The sequence below is a fragment of the Pelobates fuscus genome, chromosome 1, assembly GCF_036172605.1.
Source record: "Pelobates fuscus isolate aPelFus1 chromosome 1, aPelFus1.pri, whole genome shotgun sequence".
Taxonomy (NCBI): domain Eukaryota; kingdom Metazoa; phylum Chordata; class Amphibia; order Anura; family Pelobatidae; genus Pelobates; species Pelobates fuscus.
The window spans coordinates 210090617-210107464 of record NC_086317.1 but is presented as its reverse complement, the minus strand read 5'-3'; the positions used below and the strand labels follow the sequence as shown (position 1 = coordinate 210107464).

General features: G+C 45.1%; 1 protein-coding gene across 20 annotated transcripts in view; it reads right to left on the bottom strand.

Moving 5' to 3' along the window:
- Nucleotides 1-16848, bottom strand: part of EPB41 (erythrocyte membrane protein band 4.1) — a 403184-nt gene that overhangs the window by 290493 nt on the left and 95843 nt on the right. For 13 of the 20 annotated variants that reach the window (XM_063454186.1, XM_063454177.1, XM_063454258.1 and 10 more), the window contains 5 exons: nt 14001-14051; nt 1811-1939; nt 1428-1529; nt 922-1002; nt 276-383 (listed from right to left, as the gene is read on the bottom strand). In XM_063454186.1, the coding sequence (XP_063310256.1) occupies nt 282-383; nt 922-1002; nt 1428-1529; nt 1811-1939; nt 14001-14051 (465 nt within the window). In that variant the 3' untranslated portion in view covers nt 276-281. Of the gene's footprint in view, nt 1-259; nt 384-921; nt 1003-1427; nt 1530-1810; nt 1940-7570; nt 8852-14000; nt 14052-16848 lie in introns of those variants that run through there. The other 7 variants (XM_063454249.1, XM_063454329.1, XM_063454346.1 and 4 more) reach the window with 5 other exon arrangements.

Below are 16848 nucleotides of genomic sequence, written 5' to 3'. Positions count from 1 at the left end.
CATTGCAATGCATGTTTGATGGATATACCTGCAATTTGGGCAATCGTTCTTTTTCTTAGTTTTAACATTGCCAGATGTCTAATGTTGATGTAAATACTCAACTTTACAAACTTTGACTGCAAGTGAATGGAACAGCAAATAGAAATAATCAATCTGGCAACTGGTGTCCAACTTAATGTGATTCATCTTTACAGCGGAGTAACACCTTAACAAAAAAAAAGTCTTGCATAATAAAATTTATTTAAGTATGGTCAGACAGAAAAGGTGATTCATACCTCTGCTTATTGCTCCTCTGCAATCTCTGTCTCTTGATGAACAACAACCTTAGTGACAGACATGTCTGGGTGTTGCTCCTTTGCTTCCTTGATGGCTTGAACAAGAACCTGAAGTTAAGGATGGAATAAGGTTACTTTGTTCAGTTAAAACAAAAACGAGTTGCAAATGGCTCTTCTTTTCTGCCCCACACTACCTCTTGGAGAGAATTTATTACCAACAGACTTGTGCTGGTGCAATAAACCCAATGTTTTGTGTGTGTAGAAAATCATCCTACTCTGTTACAAAACAAGACTAAGCAACTACATTGCAGTAAAGTGCAGTAAAAAAAATCCCACATAGTTCAAAATCCTAAGTCAATAAGAAAAAAAAGACATGCCCTTTAAGATAAGAATATATGTTGACTCCTTACAATTCTGACTCTCCTGCACCTTTTGAAGATTCTCAACGCTTACTGACCTTGTATTCAATGAACTAATTGCAAATGTTTATATACATCATTAGTACACGTATATGAAAGTGTTTAGCTTTCATAGAAAGAAAAATAATACAAACCACGCTCAAATCACCAATTTTACAACCGAATTAACCATTCTATAGCTAAATGGCCAAAACAGAACCCTTAATACTTTCACACTAGCTTGATACCTGGTCATGATCAAGATCACCGTCGCCTGTAATTACTATCCTCTTCTCTATTCGTGTTTCAGAGATTCCACCTTTCACAGTCTGAAGGGAATAAGAAAATCTGGATTAGAGAGCCCCTAAAGTTGACAGCAAAGTATGTGTTTCTCTGTTCAAAGAGTAGTGAAAAAACAAAAGATACTACAAAGTGTTCCACTAGACTATTCAACATGTTAAATCATTATTTTATGCACATATTAAAAGTAGATGCAGGCAAAATTTAATAGAAGCCGCAGTGTCCAGATAAGCGCCAGAAACATATGCCTTTTTAAAAAGGGATAACCCCAGGTTTTGACGAAGGTCCACTGACTTACTTTGTAGCCAATTTATCACCAAGAAAGTTTGTAGCAGTAATTTTTTCTCTTTTTATTTTTTATAAACATACAGAATCGTTGCTCTGATTTTTGTAAGACTCATGAATGTAACTACATTATTCCTGAATAACTTGAAAGGTTCAGATGGCCCCTTACCTTGGTGATTTGTGTGGTGGTGGTGCTACTGGTTGTCTCAGAGGTGATTGTATGGGCAGTGAGAAGAATGCCAGGTTCTTGGTCATTGTTAATATCATCAGTCTAGAGATATGGAGAAGAAAAGGTTACCAACGCCGTGCAATTATTAATTAATTCATATCTTTACTTTATGGTATTGTTCACAGTGTCCTTAAGTAGGCAATTTGTATTAGCACTAACTGCAATATTTAGATCTTTCATGGACCCGTCAAAGGTTAGGTGCCAAGGAGATGAAATGGCAAAATTTTGGAGAGTTTTCACTTTGCTGTAAAAATGTGAAACAGCTGGAAAGATTAGAAACAGCATGAAGTAAAACCAGTGACATTTACATATCTACAGCTTACCCTGGCAGCCTCGTATGTTATAGTTTTGGTCTCAGTGTGAACTAAGGGCACTTCCTTTGTGGGAATCTGGCCCTTCTCAGTGGCTGGCATGTTGGAAATTGTCACAGTTTGTGTTTTTACTAACGGAGGCTGTGGAGAGAGAAAGATTAGTGAGGAACACATAATTTATAAAGAAGGTTTTTCTGGGCATTTTCTAAATGTGAAGCATATACATGGAGGCTCATCTAGTACTTTTGATGGAATAAAAAACATTTGAAGTAAAATGGGTCTCACTATGCTTTCACAAAAGGATTTGTCGAGGATAGCTTTGTAAAGGGAAGGGTTGAACTTTGTTTTAAATGGTACAACTAATCAGAACCATGAGGTGACTAAAGCATACTGTTTAAGCAGGGCTTAAAATTTCTAACCAACATTAGCAAGTGAGAATTTGGCCTTGGCTAGTAGCAATTTGCCCTAGTGAGTGTCTCATGGTCCCTTCAGGTCTGGCTAGTAGCTAAGGGCCTGACCTTTAGAGTTATATTTTAAGGCAACTACATGTGAGGGCAAGTGCACCATTCGTTATAGTATCAGGGCCAGCGCTACCCGTTAGGTGGACTAGGCAGCCCCCTAGGGCGCCCCTTGAGAAGGGGCGCCGCCAGGAGCGCCGGCCCCCCTAATGCTGCAGCCGCCCGAGCGCTCTGCAGAGAGCCTCAGGTGGCTGCAGCTTTGCCCGGGCTGGTGCGTCCATGAGGGCGCACCACCCGGGCGCAGCATGAGGAGAGGGGCTGACAGGAGGGAAGCGCTCAGCGCTCCCTCCTGTCACTCCCTCACTGTAGCGTGGCCGAGCCCTGTATGGTCCGCCGGTACAGGGAGCATCTGTCTCCTGTACCCGGCCGGACTAACAGGAAGTGAACACTGAGTGTGCACTTCCTGTTAGTCCGGCCGGGTACAGGAAACAAAAGCTCCCTGTACCCGTGGACCATACAGAGCGAGGGAGAAGAAAGAAACAGGGAGGGGGAAGAAAGAAACAGGGAGGGAGGGAGGGAGGGAGGGAGGGGGAAGAAAGAAACAGGGAGGGAGGGAGGGGGAAGAAAGAAACAGGGAGGGAGGGAGGGGGAAGAAAGAAACAGGGAGGGAGGGAGGGGGAAGAAAGAAACAGGGAGGGAGGGAGGGGGAAGAAAGAAACAGGGAGGGAGGGAGGGGGAAGAAAGAAACAGGGAGGGAGGGAGGGGGAAGAAAGAAACAGGGAGGGAGGGAGGGGGAAGAAAGAAACAGGGAGGGAGGGAGGGGGAAGAAAGAAACAGGGAGGGAGGGAGGGAGGGAGGGAGGGGGAAGAAAGAAACAGGGAGGGAGGGAGGGAGGGGGAAGAAAGAAACAGGGAGGGAGGGAGGGAGGGGGAAGAAAGAAACAGGGAGGGGGAAGAAAGAAACAGGGAGGGAGGGAGGGAGGGAGGGAGGGGGAAGAAAGAAACAGGGAGGGAGGGAGGGAGGGAGGGAGGGGGAAGAAAGAAACAGGGAGGGAGGGAGGGAGGGGGAAGAAAGAAACAGGGAGGGAGGGAGGGAGGGGGAAGAAAGAAACAGGGAGGGAGGGAGGGAGGGGGAAGAAAGAAACAGGGAGGGAGGGAGGGAGGGGGAAGAAAGAAACAGGGAGGGAGGGAGGGAGGGGGAAGAAAGAAACAGGGAGGGAGGGAGGGAGGGAGGGGGAAGAAAGAAACAGGGAGGGAGGGAGGGAGGGAGGGAGGGGGAAGAAAGAAACAGGGAGGGAGGGAGGGAGGGAGGGGGAAGAAAGAAACAGGGAGGGAGGGAGGGAGGGGGAAGAAAGAAACAGGGAGGGAGGGAGGGAGGGGGAAGAAAGAAACAGGGAGGGAGGGAGGGAGGGGGAAGAAAGAAACAGGGAGGGAGGGAGGGAGGGGGAAGAAAGAAACAGGGAGGGAGGGAGGGAGGGGGAAGAAAGAAACAGGGAGGGAGGGGGGAAGAAAGAAACAGGGAGGGAGGGAGGGGGAAGAAAGAAACAGGGAGGGAGGGAGGGAGGGGGAAGAAAGAAACAGGGAGGGAGGGAGGGAGGGAGGGGGAAGAAAGAAACAGGGAGGGGAGGGAGGGGGAAGAAAGAAACAGGGAGGGAGGGAGGGAGGGAGGGGGAAGAAAGAAACAGGGAGGGAGGGAGGGAGGGGGAAGAAAGAAACAGGGAGGGAGGGAGGGAGGGGGAAGAAAGAAACAGGGAGGGAGGGAGGGGGGGGGAAGAAAGAAACAGGGAGGGAGGGAGGGGGAAGAAAGAAAGAAACCAGGAGGGAGGGGGAAAGAAACTAACAGGGAGGTGGGGGGAGAATAAACTAACAGGGAGGTGGGGGAAGAAACTAACAGGGAGGTGGGGGAAGAAACTAACAGGGGGGGGAAGACACTGACAAGGAGGGGAATTTACGGGGAGAGAGAAATTGACAGGGAGGGGGGGTGACAGGGGAGGGAGGGGGAATGAGAGTAACAAGGGAGGGGGAGAAGAGAGTGACAAGGGAGGGGGGAGAGATTGACATCCATCACACACACACACACACACACACACAAATGCATCCCTTACACACACAAACACACAATGCATTCCTTACCCACACTCAAAGCACCCCTTACAGACTCACACACTTCATCCCTTACATACACAGAAACACACCTTGCAGCCCTTACACATACAAACACAGATCCTAGGGCGGCAAAAATCCTTGCACCGGCCCTGGATAGTATACGAAGTCGATGACTTCAAGATTGGGAATGTGTGTTTCAGGCGGCTGCAGCTTTGCCCGGGCTGGTGCGTCCATGAGGGCGCACCGCCCGGGCGCAGCATGAGGAGAGGGGCTGTCACTCCCTCACTGTAGCGTGGCCGAGCCCTGTATGGTCCGCCGGTACAGGGAGCTTCTGTCTCCTGTACCCGGCCGGACTAACAGGAAGTGAACACTGAGTGTGCACTTCCTGTTAGTCCGGCCGGGTACAGGAAACAAAAGCTCCCTGTACCCGCGGACCATACAGAGCGAGGGAGGGAGGGAGGGGGAAGAAAGAAACAGGGAGGGAGGGAGGGAGGGGGAAGAAAGAAAGAGGGAGGGAGGGAGGGAGGGGGAAGAAAGAAACAGGGAGGGAGGGAGGGAGAGGGAAGAAAGAAACAGGGAGGTAGGTGAACAAAGAAACAGGGAGGGAGGGAGGGAGGGAGGGTGAAGAAAGAAACCAGGAGGGAGGGGGAAAGAAACTAACGGGGGGAGGGGGAAATAAACTAACGGGGCGGGGGGGGAAAGAAACTAACGGGGGGGGGGGGAAAGAAACTAACGGGGGGGGGAAAGAAACTAACGGGGGGGGGAGAGAAACTAACGGGGGGGGGAGAAAAAGAAACTAACGGGGGGGGGGGGGAGAAACTAACGGGGGGGGGGGAGAAACTAACAGGGAGGTGGGGGAAGAAACTAACAGGGAGGTGGGGGAAGAAACTAACAGGGAGGTGGGGGAAGAAACTAACAGGGAGGTGGGGGAAGAAACTAACAGGGAGGGGGGGAAGAAACTAACAGGGAGGTGGGGGAAGAAACTAACAGGGAGGTGGGGGAAGAAACTAACAGGGAGGTGGGGGAAGAAACTAACAGGGAGGTGGGGGAAGAAACTAACAGGGAGGTGGGGGAAGAAACTAACAGGGAGGTGGGGGAAGAAACTAACAGGGAGGTGGGGGAAGAAACTGACAGGGAGGGGAATTTACGGGGAGAGAGAAATTGACAGGGAGGGGGGAGAGATTGACATCCATCACACACACACACACACACACAATCACACGCAATGCAACCCTTACACACACAAACACACAATGCATTCCTTACCCACACTCAAAGCACCCCTTACAGACTCACACACTCCATCCCTTACATACACAGAAACACACCTTGCAGCCCTTACACATACAAACACAGATCCTAGGGCGGCAAAAATCCTTGCACCGGCCCTGGATAGTATACAAAGTCGATGACTTCAAGTTTGGGAATGTGTGTTTCAGTGACTAAAGGGTTAGATAGATGGAAAATATCACGTATTGCCACAAGCAGAGACCAATGTGCAACAAATCTGTAAAATGGTTAAAGCAATCGATTTAAAATGACATTTTATGAAATGGTGTTTGGCCTAATATTCATATGACTCATATTTCCTGCTCCACTTTGACTATTTCTTCTTTATATAGTTTCTTGAGAAAAGTGCATTAAAACAAACACGCAATAGGCCTGTAAAATAAATTGTATTTATATAAAAAAAAGAAAGTAAATTACTCAACCTTCAAGATGTTAAGTAGTTTTATTGATATTTCTATTATTAACATAAATATATGTAAACAGACTAAACTGGCCCATACAAGTTATTTGCTGAAGTAAAATGTACCCATTTATGTTTAAGTGGTATGGGTTAAACAGGATATTGTTGCAATGTAAAGCTGCACATTATACGAACAAGTAAACCAGGAGTTAACAATATAGTTAGCTAATGATGCTACATAATGCAATGTTTAATAACTCAACAAATTTACAAAGTGGTGAAAAACCGATAACACTTAATACAACATGTATCATGGAGTGCGTCTCCCAAGTAATGTTTTGGTTTTTTTCAATCTTCTATTTTTGCCTTAAAATTTTAATTCTCAAACTTTTTGGTTTAGTAAATATATACCATTATTTGATAATGTATTGCAAATGTTTAAATTTAGTATGGGGCTTCCATTTTTCCCTCCCCCACATGCTTGCTATATCCAGATCAAGGGTACCAAATTATTTATTACAAGATTACTGATTTGTATTGTATTCTCGTCTTTGAAAAGAAAAACATTTCTATAAACAAAGGGGTTTATTATTTGCTCTAGCTTCACAAAAGTAGATAGCCAGAGAGTCTCCATAGAGGGAAAACTCATCCTGAGTGGTTTTTGGCTTAACAGCCTAACAATGTGTAAAGCCAAAACCCACTCGAAATTTAATTACCGTAAGTCCCTGAATTATATTAATAATAATCGTAATAATAAAAACCAACGCAATTGAGGCATGCATTTGATTATGCTAAAAAAGATAAATAGATTCATAGGACACAGAACATACAAATAATAGGGAGATTGAGGACCCTGAAGTACAGGTCGTAGTTTGTACTACTGTAAGAAAGCATATCAGTCAGATCGGTAGTTCTCTCACTATTGGAATAGGTATATGATGACTAATGTCCATACTCAAAGATCAACAGGCTTTATTTCAGCAGTCATTCGAGACATTAACCAGATGGGGTTAAAAGGCCACTACGGATGAGGGAAATAGTAAAGTTCATAGTCTATTCACAGGATTATGCTGGAAAAGGATAAAGTCCAACGTGGAATACAGTCAAGCTTAGAGTCCAATCATAGTGGTCTGGAAAAAAGATCCTTTGCTATTCATAATTTCAAAGGAAGTTTGGAAGGCAGTGCAAACTCACATAACTCTGTATATACACACACATATCTACATAAAACATACTACATACAGTGTGTTATTTCAATACATGTGTATATTCACATACTTAAACAGAGACTAGTGAATTTGGTGTATGAAATCTATAAAATATTATGGTGATAAAACAATTATAACTAAATTATTGAACAGAACACATACTCTGTAAAAATAAAAACAGTGATAAGAGGGATTAACATTAGAAGTAAGAAAAAAAAATATGATAACTTAAAAACAAACAGGATGTTTATGTAACCAAGAAATGTGCGCAGGTTGTGACCTGCATGTCAATTAAAAAAAAAAAAAACAACAACCACATTTTTAGAATTTTGCACACATTTCTCTGGAGACCAAGTAGATAGCCTAGTGTCACTGGATGTTATTGCAAACAAGTGTTCACAAAAACACCAGCCACCACAGTGTCACTGCTAGGAAAATTATAAAAGACATAAGAAAAGGTATGCGAGGATTGGGGAGTAGAAGTGGGTGAAGACGGCATTTCTCCATGGACTTCTCTTCTGGCATTGAGATGGACACTTTCGGGAGGAGGCCCCATTGGTCTTTCCCTGTTGGCTTTGCAAGGTCTTCACCCTGCGTCAGAGGCACCTCCTGAGTCTACCCACGCAGGGGCGGCAGAAGAGAAAGAGACAGGTGAAACCGAAAAAACAAACAGATCCACAGATGGAGCATGAAGAATTAAGAGAGCTATAATCGGTTAGGCGTGTGCAAAGTGATTAGTGGGAAAAATTTATGAAATACCATGGACCATATTCTGTTTGGACTAGGGTGCAGATATGGCAGTAAAGTAGATTGGTCCAGCACTTGTTACATTAAGGTGCACTAATGGCAGTGAAATGTTTACAGGGTCAGTGGTTCCAGGAAATATGGGTTCAAAAGGCAGTGAAATGTTCAAATCAGTGGTTCTTAAACCTAGGGTCACTATCCACAACTGTATCCCCATTCTCTTTTCAGTAGAATGGTAAGAACAGACACATTAGGTTTCTCAGGCCCTAGGCAACCGCCCACTGTAACAGCACTACTGTGCAGTTTATCAGCTTTTTGACACTAAAATTGATCTAACCAAGTGGTTTCATAGATGTGCTTTTGAACAAGTCTCATTTAAACAGAAAGAATGGATTGCTAATCCAATGCCATTGAAATCATTTATATCCCTACCAAAAAAGGTCAAGAACCACTGGTTTAAATGATTATTAGAAATACTGGTATGCTAATATTACTAATAAGTTTAAGGTGTTCAAACCTTAATGTGATGTAGTAAATATACCACAGGCAGTGACTTGTTTCTGCACACCTGAACCTTGAATGTATGCATATTGCAATTCAAAAGAAGCCTTTAAAACCAGATGTTAAGGGAAGGCAATACATTACACTCCGTTTTTGGGGAATGCTGTGGCAACATTAAAAGCCACAATGAGGCAAGAATGTACATCTACTGTTTCTTGCTAAGAAAGGAAGAACTGAGCTCGTAGCTCCTGAAGTGGCACCGCCGTCAGCTGATCAGTTCTTGGACTTTGTGGCACTTCTTTGCACATCCCTAAGTGACATTTATCAGACACAAACTGGGCAGATGACTGATCAGCATAAAAAAAAAATGATATAAAATAAATTGAGGGTAGGGAATTAAAAAACAAAACAAAACAAAAAACATAAAATAGGAGAGGGTGGAAAGGAATGTCAGAAATAAACAGAAGAGAGAATGGGGAAAAAAAGAAAGAAGAATAGGGTATAGTTAAAAGGTTAGCATTGCAAGCAGGGAAAACGCAGTTGACTCCTCAAGAGTTGCAGACGGTGGGTTACCACAAACTGGGGGAGAGAATGGATTGATAACCCACCCCCTGCAAGGTGAACCTTGGTAAGAGATGGATACAATAAATAATAATTTTAAACTTCTGAGGTAGACTGTTTAGGATTGTTGGCCTTCAAATGCTGGAAAAGCCCAAAGTGTAAGGCAATTGTTCAAGGGCACATACATTTTATTCCACAAATCATCTTTGTATCGACATTAATTATGTGATACTTAAAGTGACTCCGGTTATAGGTTTCAGCTAATGTGTTCAAATAACATCAATTAGGTCTGTTTTAAATTTATTGTGTATAATAAAATATACTTTAAAACATTCTCAGATCATCAAGGTATAAATCTATTTATTTTCTACTCTTCTAACAGGCAAGTCATACCTCACATGAGGAAGTCGTCCTTCCTCCCAAGCGGCAGAGTGTGTTATTGGGAGAAGAGACTGCCGGTGTCTTGCCAGCGGCAGACAGAGTCACAGGGAGAGGAGAGTATCGTCCTCCGTCCCCAGCGGCAGGGTAAGTTACAGGGAGTGGAGATGGTCGGTCTCACTCCCCAGCGGCAGATAGTGTTACAGGGAGTGGAGGCAGCCGGTCTCCCTCCCCAGCGGCAGCCGGTCCCTCTTCCCAATTACAGGGGGACAGCACCCCTGACCACAATGGTGCAGATGGGACAGCGGTTTCTGAACCAGACTTACAGGGATGTTGGACGGCCGGTCCAGATCCCCAACCAACACCGCAGGAATGCCTGGAGGAGGAGGTAGGTGATCCCTTCTCTCCACAGTAGATCCCCAACCGGGTCCTGGGGTTAGTGGATGGGACCGCGGTCTCCACCAACCCACATCCAGCAGAAGAGCTGGCATCTGGGCAGAGAGCTGCTGGCTTCTGCCCTCCCCTTTCCCTTCATCCAGAACCTGCTATTACACAGGCCATCCCAGCTGAAGAGCTGGCACCAGGGCAAAGCGCAGTTGGCCTCTGCCCTCCCCTTTCCCGTCCACCAGCAGAAGCACTGGCAACAGGGCAGAATGCCGCTGGCCTCTGCACACCAAGCACTTACAACTTTATGCCTGGGAGCACAAGAAAGATTAGGGGTGGAGGGCGCTCACTCTGCAGCATGGGACAGACAGGACAAAGCTGGACACCCGAGAGCTACAGGTCAAGTACTTGGTTGTGGGTAGGCTAATCGACTAACTCAGGTACCGACTAACAGAAGGTCAGGTACCTGGTTAGTCTCCCCTTGTGGAGGGGAGAAATGTGACAAACTGAACCTTGTTACGGGGGCCTGCTGGCCAGCCTCTTGCCTCAGGACTATGGGCCCTGCAATATACCTTGCCCAGTGCACTTGAAAAAGCTCTGTTCATGTGAGGTATGTACTTTTGTACTCCAGACAGAGACCGACCGTTAGCCCTGATTCCCTGGAACGTAAAAAATGGGTCGCAAGAGAATACTGAGAACGGGTAGCAGCTGAAATAGCCTGCCCTTCGGTCGGTCCCCGCTCAGTTCTCAAGCTGTTTTTTTGCTCATCTTGTGCCATTACAGAGAGAACTTCTCTGAAACATATCAGACTGGTCCCACCCATATGGGCAGTCCAGATCCGAAATGCCAAAAAACAGCTTGAGAACTGAGCGGGGACCGACCGAAGGGCAGGCTATTTCAGCTGCTGCCCGTTCTCAGTATTCTCTTGCGACCCATTTTTTACTCTCCACAAGTTTAAAGGGATAATCCAGACGTGGACCCCTTGCTCACGGTGCCTAGGGAGATATCAGCTATGCCTCACTGATGATGCCTAACAAGGCTGAAACGATCGTCTGGGGTTGCTGTGTCTCTCGTGCAGAGGGAACTTGCTGGCATTTCGGATCTGGACTGCCCGTATGGGTGGGACCAGTCTGATATGTTTCAGAGAAGTTCTCTCTGTAATGGCACAAGATGAGCAAAAAACAGCTTGAGAACTGAGCGGGGACCGACCGAAGGGCAGGCTATTTCAGCTGCTGCCAGTTCTCAGTATTCTCTTGCGACCCATTTTTTTATTCCCTGGAACTGTTTTGGGGATAGGATCATGTGCATGGTCTGTCAAAAACCAGACTTCCAGGGAATTCCTGAACTGATCTGGGTGATTTTTGGAAATGTTGGTCACCCAGATCATGGCTATCAGGAGATGTAACTTTTGTGGGGATTTTGTGTGTTTTAAGGTACTTTTGAGGTGTTTGTAAAAATGTATGATTTTTTTTGTGCTTGGAGATACCGTATATACTCGAGTATAAGCCGACCCGAATATAAGCTGAGGCCCCTAATTTTACCCCAAAAAACTGGGAAAACTTATTGACTCGAGTATAAGACTAGGGTGGGAAATGCAGCAGCTACTGGTACATTTCTAAATAAAATTAGATCCTAAAAAAATTATATGAACTGAATATTTATTTACAGTGTGTGTATATAATGAATGGAGTGCAGTGTGTATATAATGAATTGAGTGCAGTGTGTATATAATGAATGGAGTGCAGTGTGTATATAATGAATGGAGTGCAGTGTGTATATAATGAATGGAGTGCAGTGTGTATAATGAATGCAGTGCAGTGTGTATGTATGAGTGCAGTGTGTGTGTGTATGAGTGCAGTGTGTGTGAGTGCAGTGTGTGTGAGTGCAGTGTGTGTGTATGAGTGCAGAGTGTGTGTGTATGAGTGCAGTGTGTGTGTGAATGCAGTGTGTGTGTGTGTGTGTGAGTGCAGTGTGTGTGTGAGTGCAGTGTGTGAGTGCAGTGTGTATGCAGTGTGTGTATAATGAATGCAGTGCAGTGTGTATGTGTGAGTGCAGTGTGTATGAATGCAGTGTGTATGTGCAGTGTGTGTGTGTGTGAGTGCAGAGCATTGGTGGGGGTGGGCATTTTTTTAATTATTATTTTAATATTTTTTTTTAATGTTATTTTTTTTTAGGTAACTATTTTTTTTATTTTATTATTATTTGTATTATTATTTTTATGTTATTATTTTAATATTTTTTTTCTTATTATTATTTGTTTTCTTATTAATATTTTTATTTTTTCGTCCCCCCTCCCTGCTTGTTAGCTGGCCAGGGAGGGGGTCTCTCACTCCCTGGTGGTCCAGTGGATGGGCTGTAGGAGGGGGCTGTCAGGAAGCTGTAACTTACCTTCACAGCAGCTCCTGTCAGCTCCCTTCTCTCTCCTCCGGTGCGTGCAGCTCCCAGGTCAGCTCCCAGGTCAGCTCCCTCTGCAACTCTCGCGGCGCGTTGCCACGGTAACCCGTGGCAACGCTCTGACCCCGCAGCTCTCGCGAGAGTTGCAGAGGGAGCTGACCTGGGAGCTGCACGCACCGGAGGAGAGAGAAGGGAGCTGACAGGAGCTGCTGTGAAGGTAAGTTACAGCTTCCTGCCAGCCCCCGGTCCATGTCTGTATTATGGCAATGTAAATTGCCATAATACAGACAACTTACTCGAGTATAAGACGAGTGGGGGTTTTTCAGCACAAAAAATGTACTGAAAAACTCGTCTTATACTCGAGTATATACGGTAATTGGATTAGATTAGTACAGTTCCTGATCCAATTATCTACCAGGCAGAGGGGAGGGATTGTGTGTTTGTATATGGGAGTGTCATGCATTTAACCAATGTTGTTATTGGTCTGTGACTTGGTGCTGCAGTTCCCCACAAGGTCCAGGTGGGAGTGCCCCTTGCATGGGGACTTGCATATAAGGCCAGTTGTGGCTGCCATTAAAGAGATTAGTTTACCCCTTCATGAAGTCTTGGCTCATGTTTGGGGGATTGGAGAACTACATTCACTCTGGGGGCTGCTATAATCACTATACTCCCCTGAGTATAATCATTAGCTCTTATAAGAGCTGTTCCTGCTACACTCTCTGGACTAGGAGAGGTTCACCCACTGGAAGCTGGATCCTGGCCTTGGGTCCAGGGTGGGTGGAGGACGGCAAGACCCCAACCAAGCTGCGGCGGTTTGTGGGGTCTACGGTGCTGATGGTGTCTAGTGAAGTGCTTGGAGTCCTCAGTGAGCCCTAGGAGCAGTGAATGACGGAAGTACCCGGTCGGGGTGCCAGGCGGTCCTTCATAGTTACAAACACCTAAAAGTAAATTTTTTTATTTTTTTTTTTACTTAAGGGGGCCTGGCTATTCAGATAATTTATAGGTGACAAATTACCCATTGAACATTATGAACCTTTTTAAGACATATCACTGTAATGATTATTGCTGTGGCATATGGGATTCACATGCTTATTATATAAAGTTCTTAAGGAAGTCTGCCAAGGTATAAAGAAAAAAGTGATTTGAGTCCCAAAAAATGCCTCAGTCATTTGATGGAAGAATCCTTGTGGGTATGAAAAAAAAATAAAAAATAAAAAATTAAAGTTTGAGTTGTGCACATGCCTATATATCTTACATTGATTTTAGATTTCCCATCAGCTCTTTATATTCTATAAATATTCATTAATTATTGTTTTCTTCTATGTGTGTGGTTCGCTCCAATATTTATAAATATTAAACACCAATTACCAATGTACAAATAACCCATTAGCTGAAGTGACAAGCCAGATCAGATTATAGCCAATACAAGTAACAATGTTTATAAAGCTTCCAGCATTTTGAAGTTTGTTAAACATGCGGTTCTTACACGGTCAGCATGAAGGCAGGTGTTGGGAGCAAGGTGACGAACCATCATGCAGCCAAAACAAGGCTATTTATCCCTGAGCTTGCTCACATCCTATGCCTCATGCGTGATGTCACATCAGTGGGATTCTGCAGGTGAAATGAAAATTTGCCGGCCAAACTGTAAAAGCACCAATTACAATGCAGCTGGTATAATTTCTGCTTTTTGGGGGGATTTTGGAAGGAAACGCTCTGCAGTGATGGCGCGGAGCAGTGCTGGGTAAACGCACGGCCAAAGCATGATATTGTCTGCTTTACCTCTGACACATGCGGTTTCCTCTCAGTGGGCAACACCAGAGCTCGTTTCACCTGAATGTAGATAAAATATGGCTTTCAACTAATGTATTAGTTTTCAACAACATGTGAGGAGACAAATATATAAAGGTTGTCATACAGAGCATTGGATTAGCTAGAACACATATGGATTCCTTACACAATACCATCTTCCATTACATGGGCATCACAATAGTGAAGAACAGAGTACAGTAAAAATACTTTAACTTTATATTTTTTTTGTCAAAATGTTATTGGGGGGGGGGGGGGGGGGGAGGAAGAAAAGTACAAGCCACTTCTAATTTAAAAAAAAAAAAAAAAAAAAAGCAATGCTCTAATTAAGAAAATAAATTGGTTGTATTTCATGGTTTTACAAAACCTCAGACAATGTTATAACCTATGAAACCCTGTCTGATACAAGTTTATCTACTTATAAAGGCAATGTTGCATGCTGCTGGTACTATTCATTTTGCCAACCAAGAATCTAAAACACAATACAGGCTAGCAGATAGTGTACACAGGTACACAGATTTTATAATTAGCAGAAGTTGGTATGCTGTGACCCATGTCTGCTGAGAAGTAGCAAGCTACAGCATTATTCCAAATTTGGTTCAGAGACTTTCCAAGAGTGTCCTGTACAAGACAACAGCAGAATCACAGATATAAGATCTCAAATCTTGTGAGGTTGACACTAGGCTCCACCGGATGAGACCAGTACTCATGGCAGTCAAACTTCATGCTTAGAGTAATGCAATGTTGTTATCAAGCTTTGGTCCAAGGGACAGCTGTATAAAAACTGCCTCACTGTTCAAAATTACAGAGATTTGGACACCTAGAAATAATGTCCAACCTGTGCCTCGAAGACGGTAAAATCAAGTTCTTCTGTACGAGTAGCAATGTAGCCAAGCTCCAATACTTGGACCAGGTAACTCCGCCGAATATCCTCGTAGCTGGAGAAGGCGCTCTTTAGTGCATAGCTCTATCCCTCCAGTAACTTGGCAATACATCGTTCTGGGAGTACAACTGTTTTTATTGAGCCGAATGCTTTCTTTTATGCACAGACCCCCAGCATGGGGTCTCTATTAAACACATACAGTGCACGCCCAGGCGCCTCTGTGTCCAAGAGATAATTGAGTTGCTTCTCGTTAAACGATTATGTCCCAAATACAGAGTGCCACAAAAACAGAAACCCCACGGGGGCGGAGCCTAACTGCCGAGCCAGCCGGACGCTTCTTACTCGAGCTCCTGGGGAAAACTACCCAAATCAGCGTAAAACTACGAATTACATAAAAACAAAAGAAAACAAAGAAGATTGAACTGCTCACAACGCTCGTATGAACCCTCACACTTATTAAGCCACCGGAGTTTGACTGGCGTCTGGCGGTTCTGGACCGCGGGAAGATGGAGGCCTACTTCATGAGGGAGAGGGGGAGGCGGCCGATCCCTCTACCCTCGAGCTCCCATATCCTCGTAGGGCCCATCAGAGCACAGCCCACTCCCCCCCCCCCCCCTGCCGGTGAGGGAAATCCCGGCACCTACCAGCCTGCTGTGGGGTCTGGGGGCAAGCCTGCTCACCCACGAGAAGCGACAGATAGCCCCCGGCAAATGGCGGTACAGACCTCCCCTGAGACAGGAGGACAGCTGCCTGACCTCGAGCTCAGACTAGATGAAATCTTCGCCAAATTTTGGCGCAAGCTAGAGAGCAGAATGCACCCATCTGCCTCTCAAATGCCCAGCAGCCATCCACACAAAAAGCAGCCTCGACAAGGGAGAAAGAATCTAAAAATCACAACAGCAAACCGGGCCTTAACATGGCGGCGGGCCAAGCGACGTACCCAACCCCTGCACAAGAAGCCAAACATCCACATGACACAGGGACACAGAGCACAACTTAAGAACGAGACCACACAAATGTACCTGACGGCTCCGGAATCCAGAGTAGCGCAATGCCCCACACCACTCCAGCTCCGGACACTGCATGCAAGCCAGCCACCACTATTAACATACGGGCAGGGAAACCTTTACGGCCCGGCTACGCTACAGAGATGTGGGGTACCCCTGACAGGCATTGGATGAGCGAGCTACCCGGAACAGAGTACACAGCCCTGGCAGACACGCATTGCAGGGACCCACATGCAGCGGACGCCAGAGAGAGGTTCCATCGCACATACCACAGAACTGTATTATGTTTATGTCTATGACTAAGTTTCAGTTCACGATTTCTCACTCTGTGAAATAACGAACCATGTGCATCTTAGCCCCCTACCCCCCCAGTTTGGAATGACTAGCAACTACTCAGGGGCATAATGCCCTCATTTTAAGCAGATCACACCAGTGCTTCTCTTTAAAAATATAGTTGACCTAAAGTTAAAAAAATATATATGCATAGATTTAGCATGATCTACTTTACCAAAATAGTGCAGTATCTCTTGATGTTTTGTGTATCACTGTTATGACTTGTATTGTCTCTTTTCTCACAAAATGTCCTTCAAAACTTGTATGCCTATCTATGCACTACAAAAAAAAATAAAAAAATAAAAAACAGAAACCCCACATATGATACATGCCCGAGTAGCTCTAATCTGTTGGCAAAAAAGCCATGTTGGCAAAATAGCACCCAGACCATGAAGAGATGACAAATCACAACCGGGGTAAAGTTTTGACCAGCCGTACACGCCCAAAAGATTTCCAGTGCGGATGTGGCTTTTGGCAATCAAATATCAGGGGCTCCCCATGGCTTTCAGGAAGCGATTGTTCTCTTTAGTCTGTATAACCTTCCCTCCAAACAGCACTCTACTGTCAGGTCGGCAAAGTGGTTAAAACATCGGGTCAA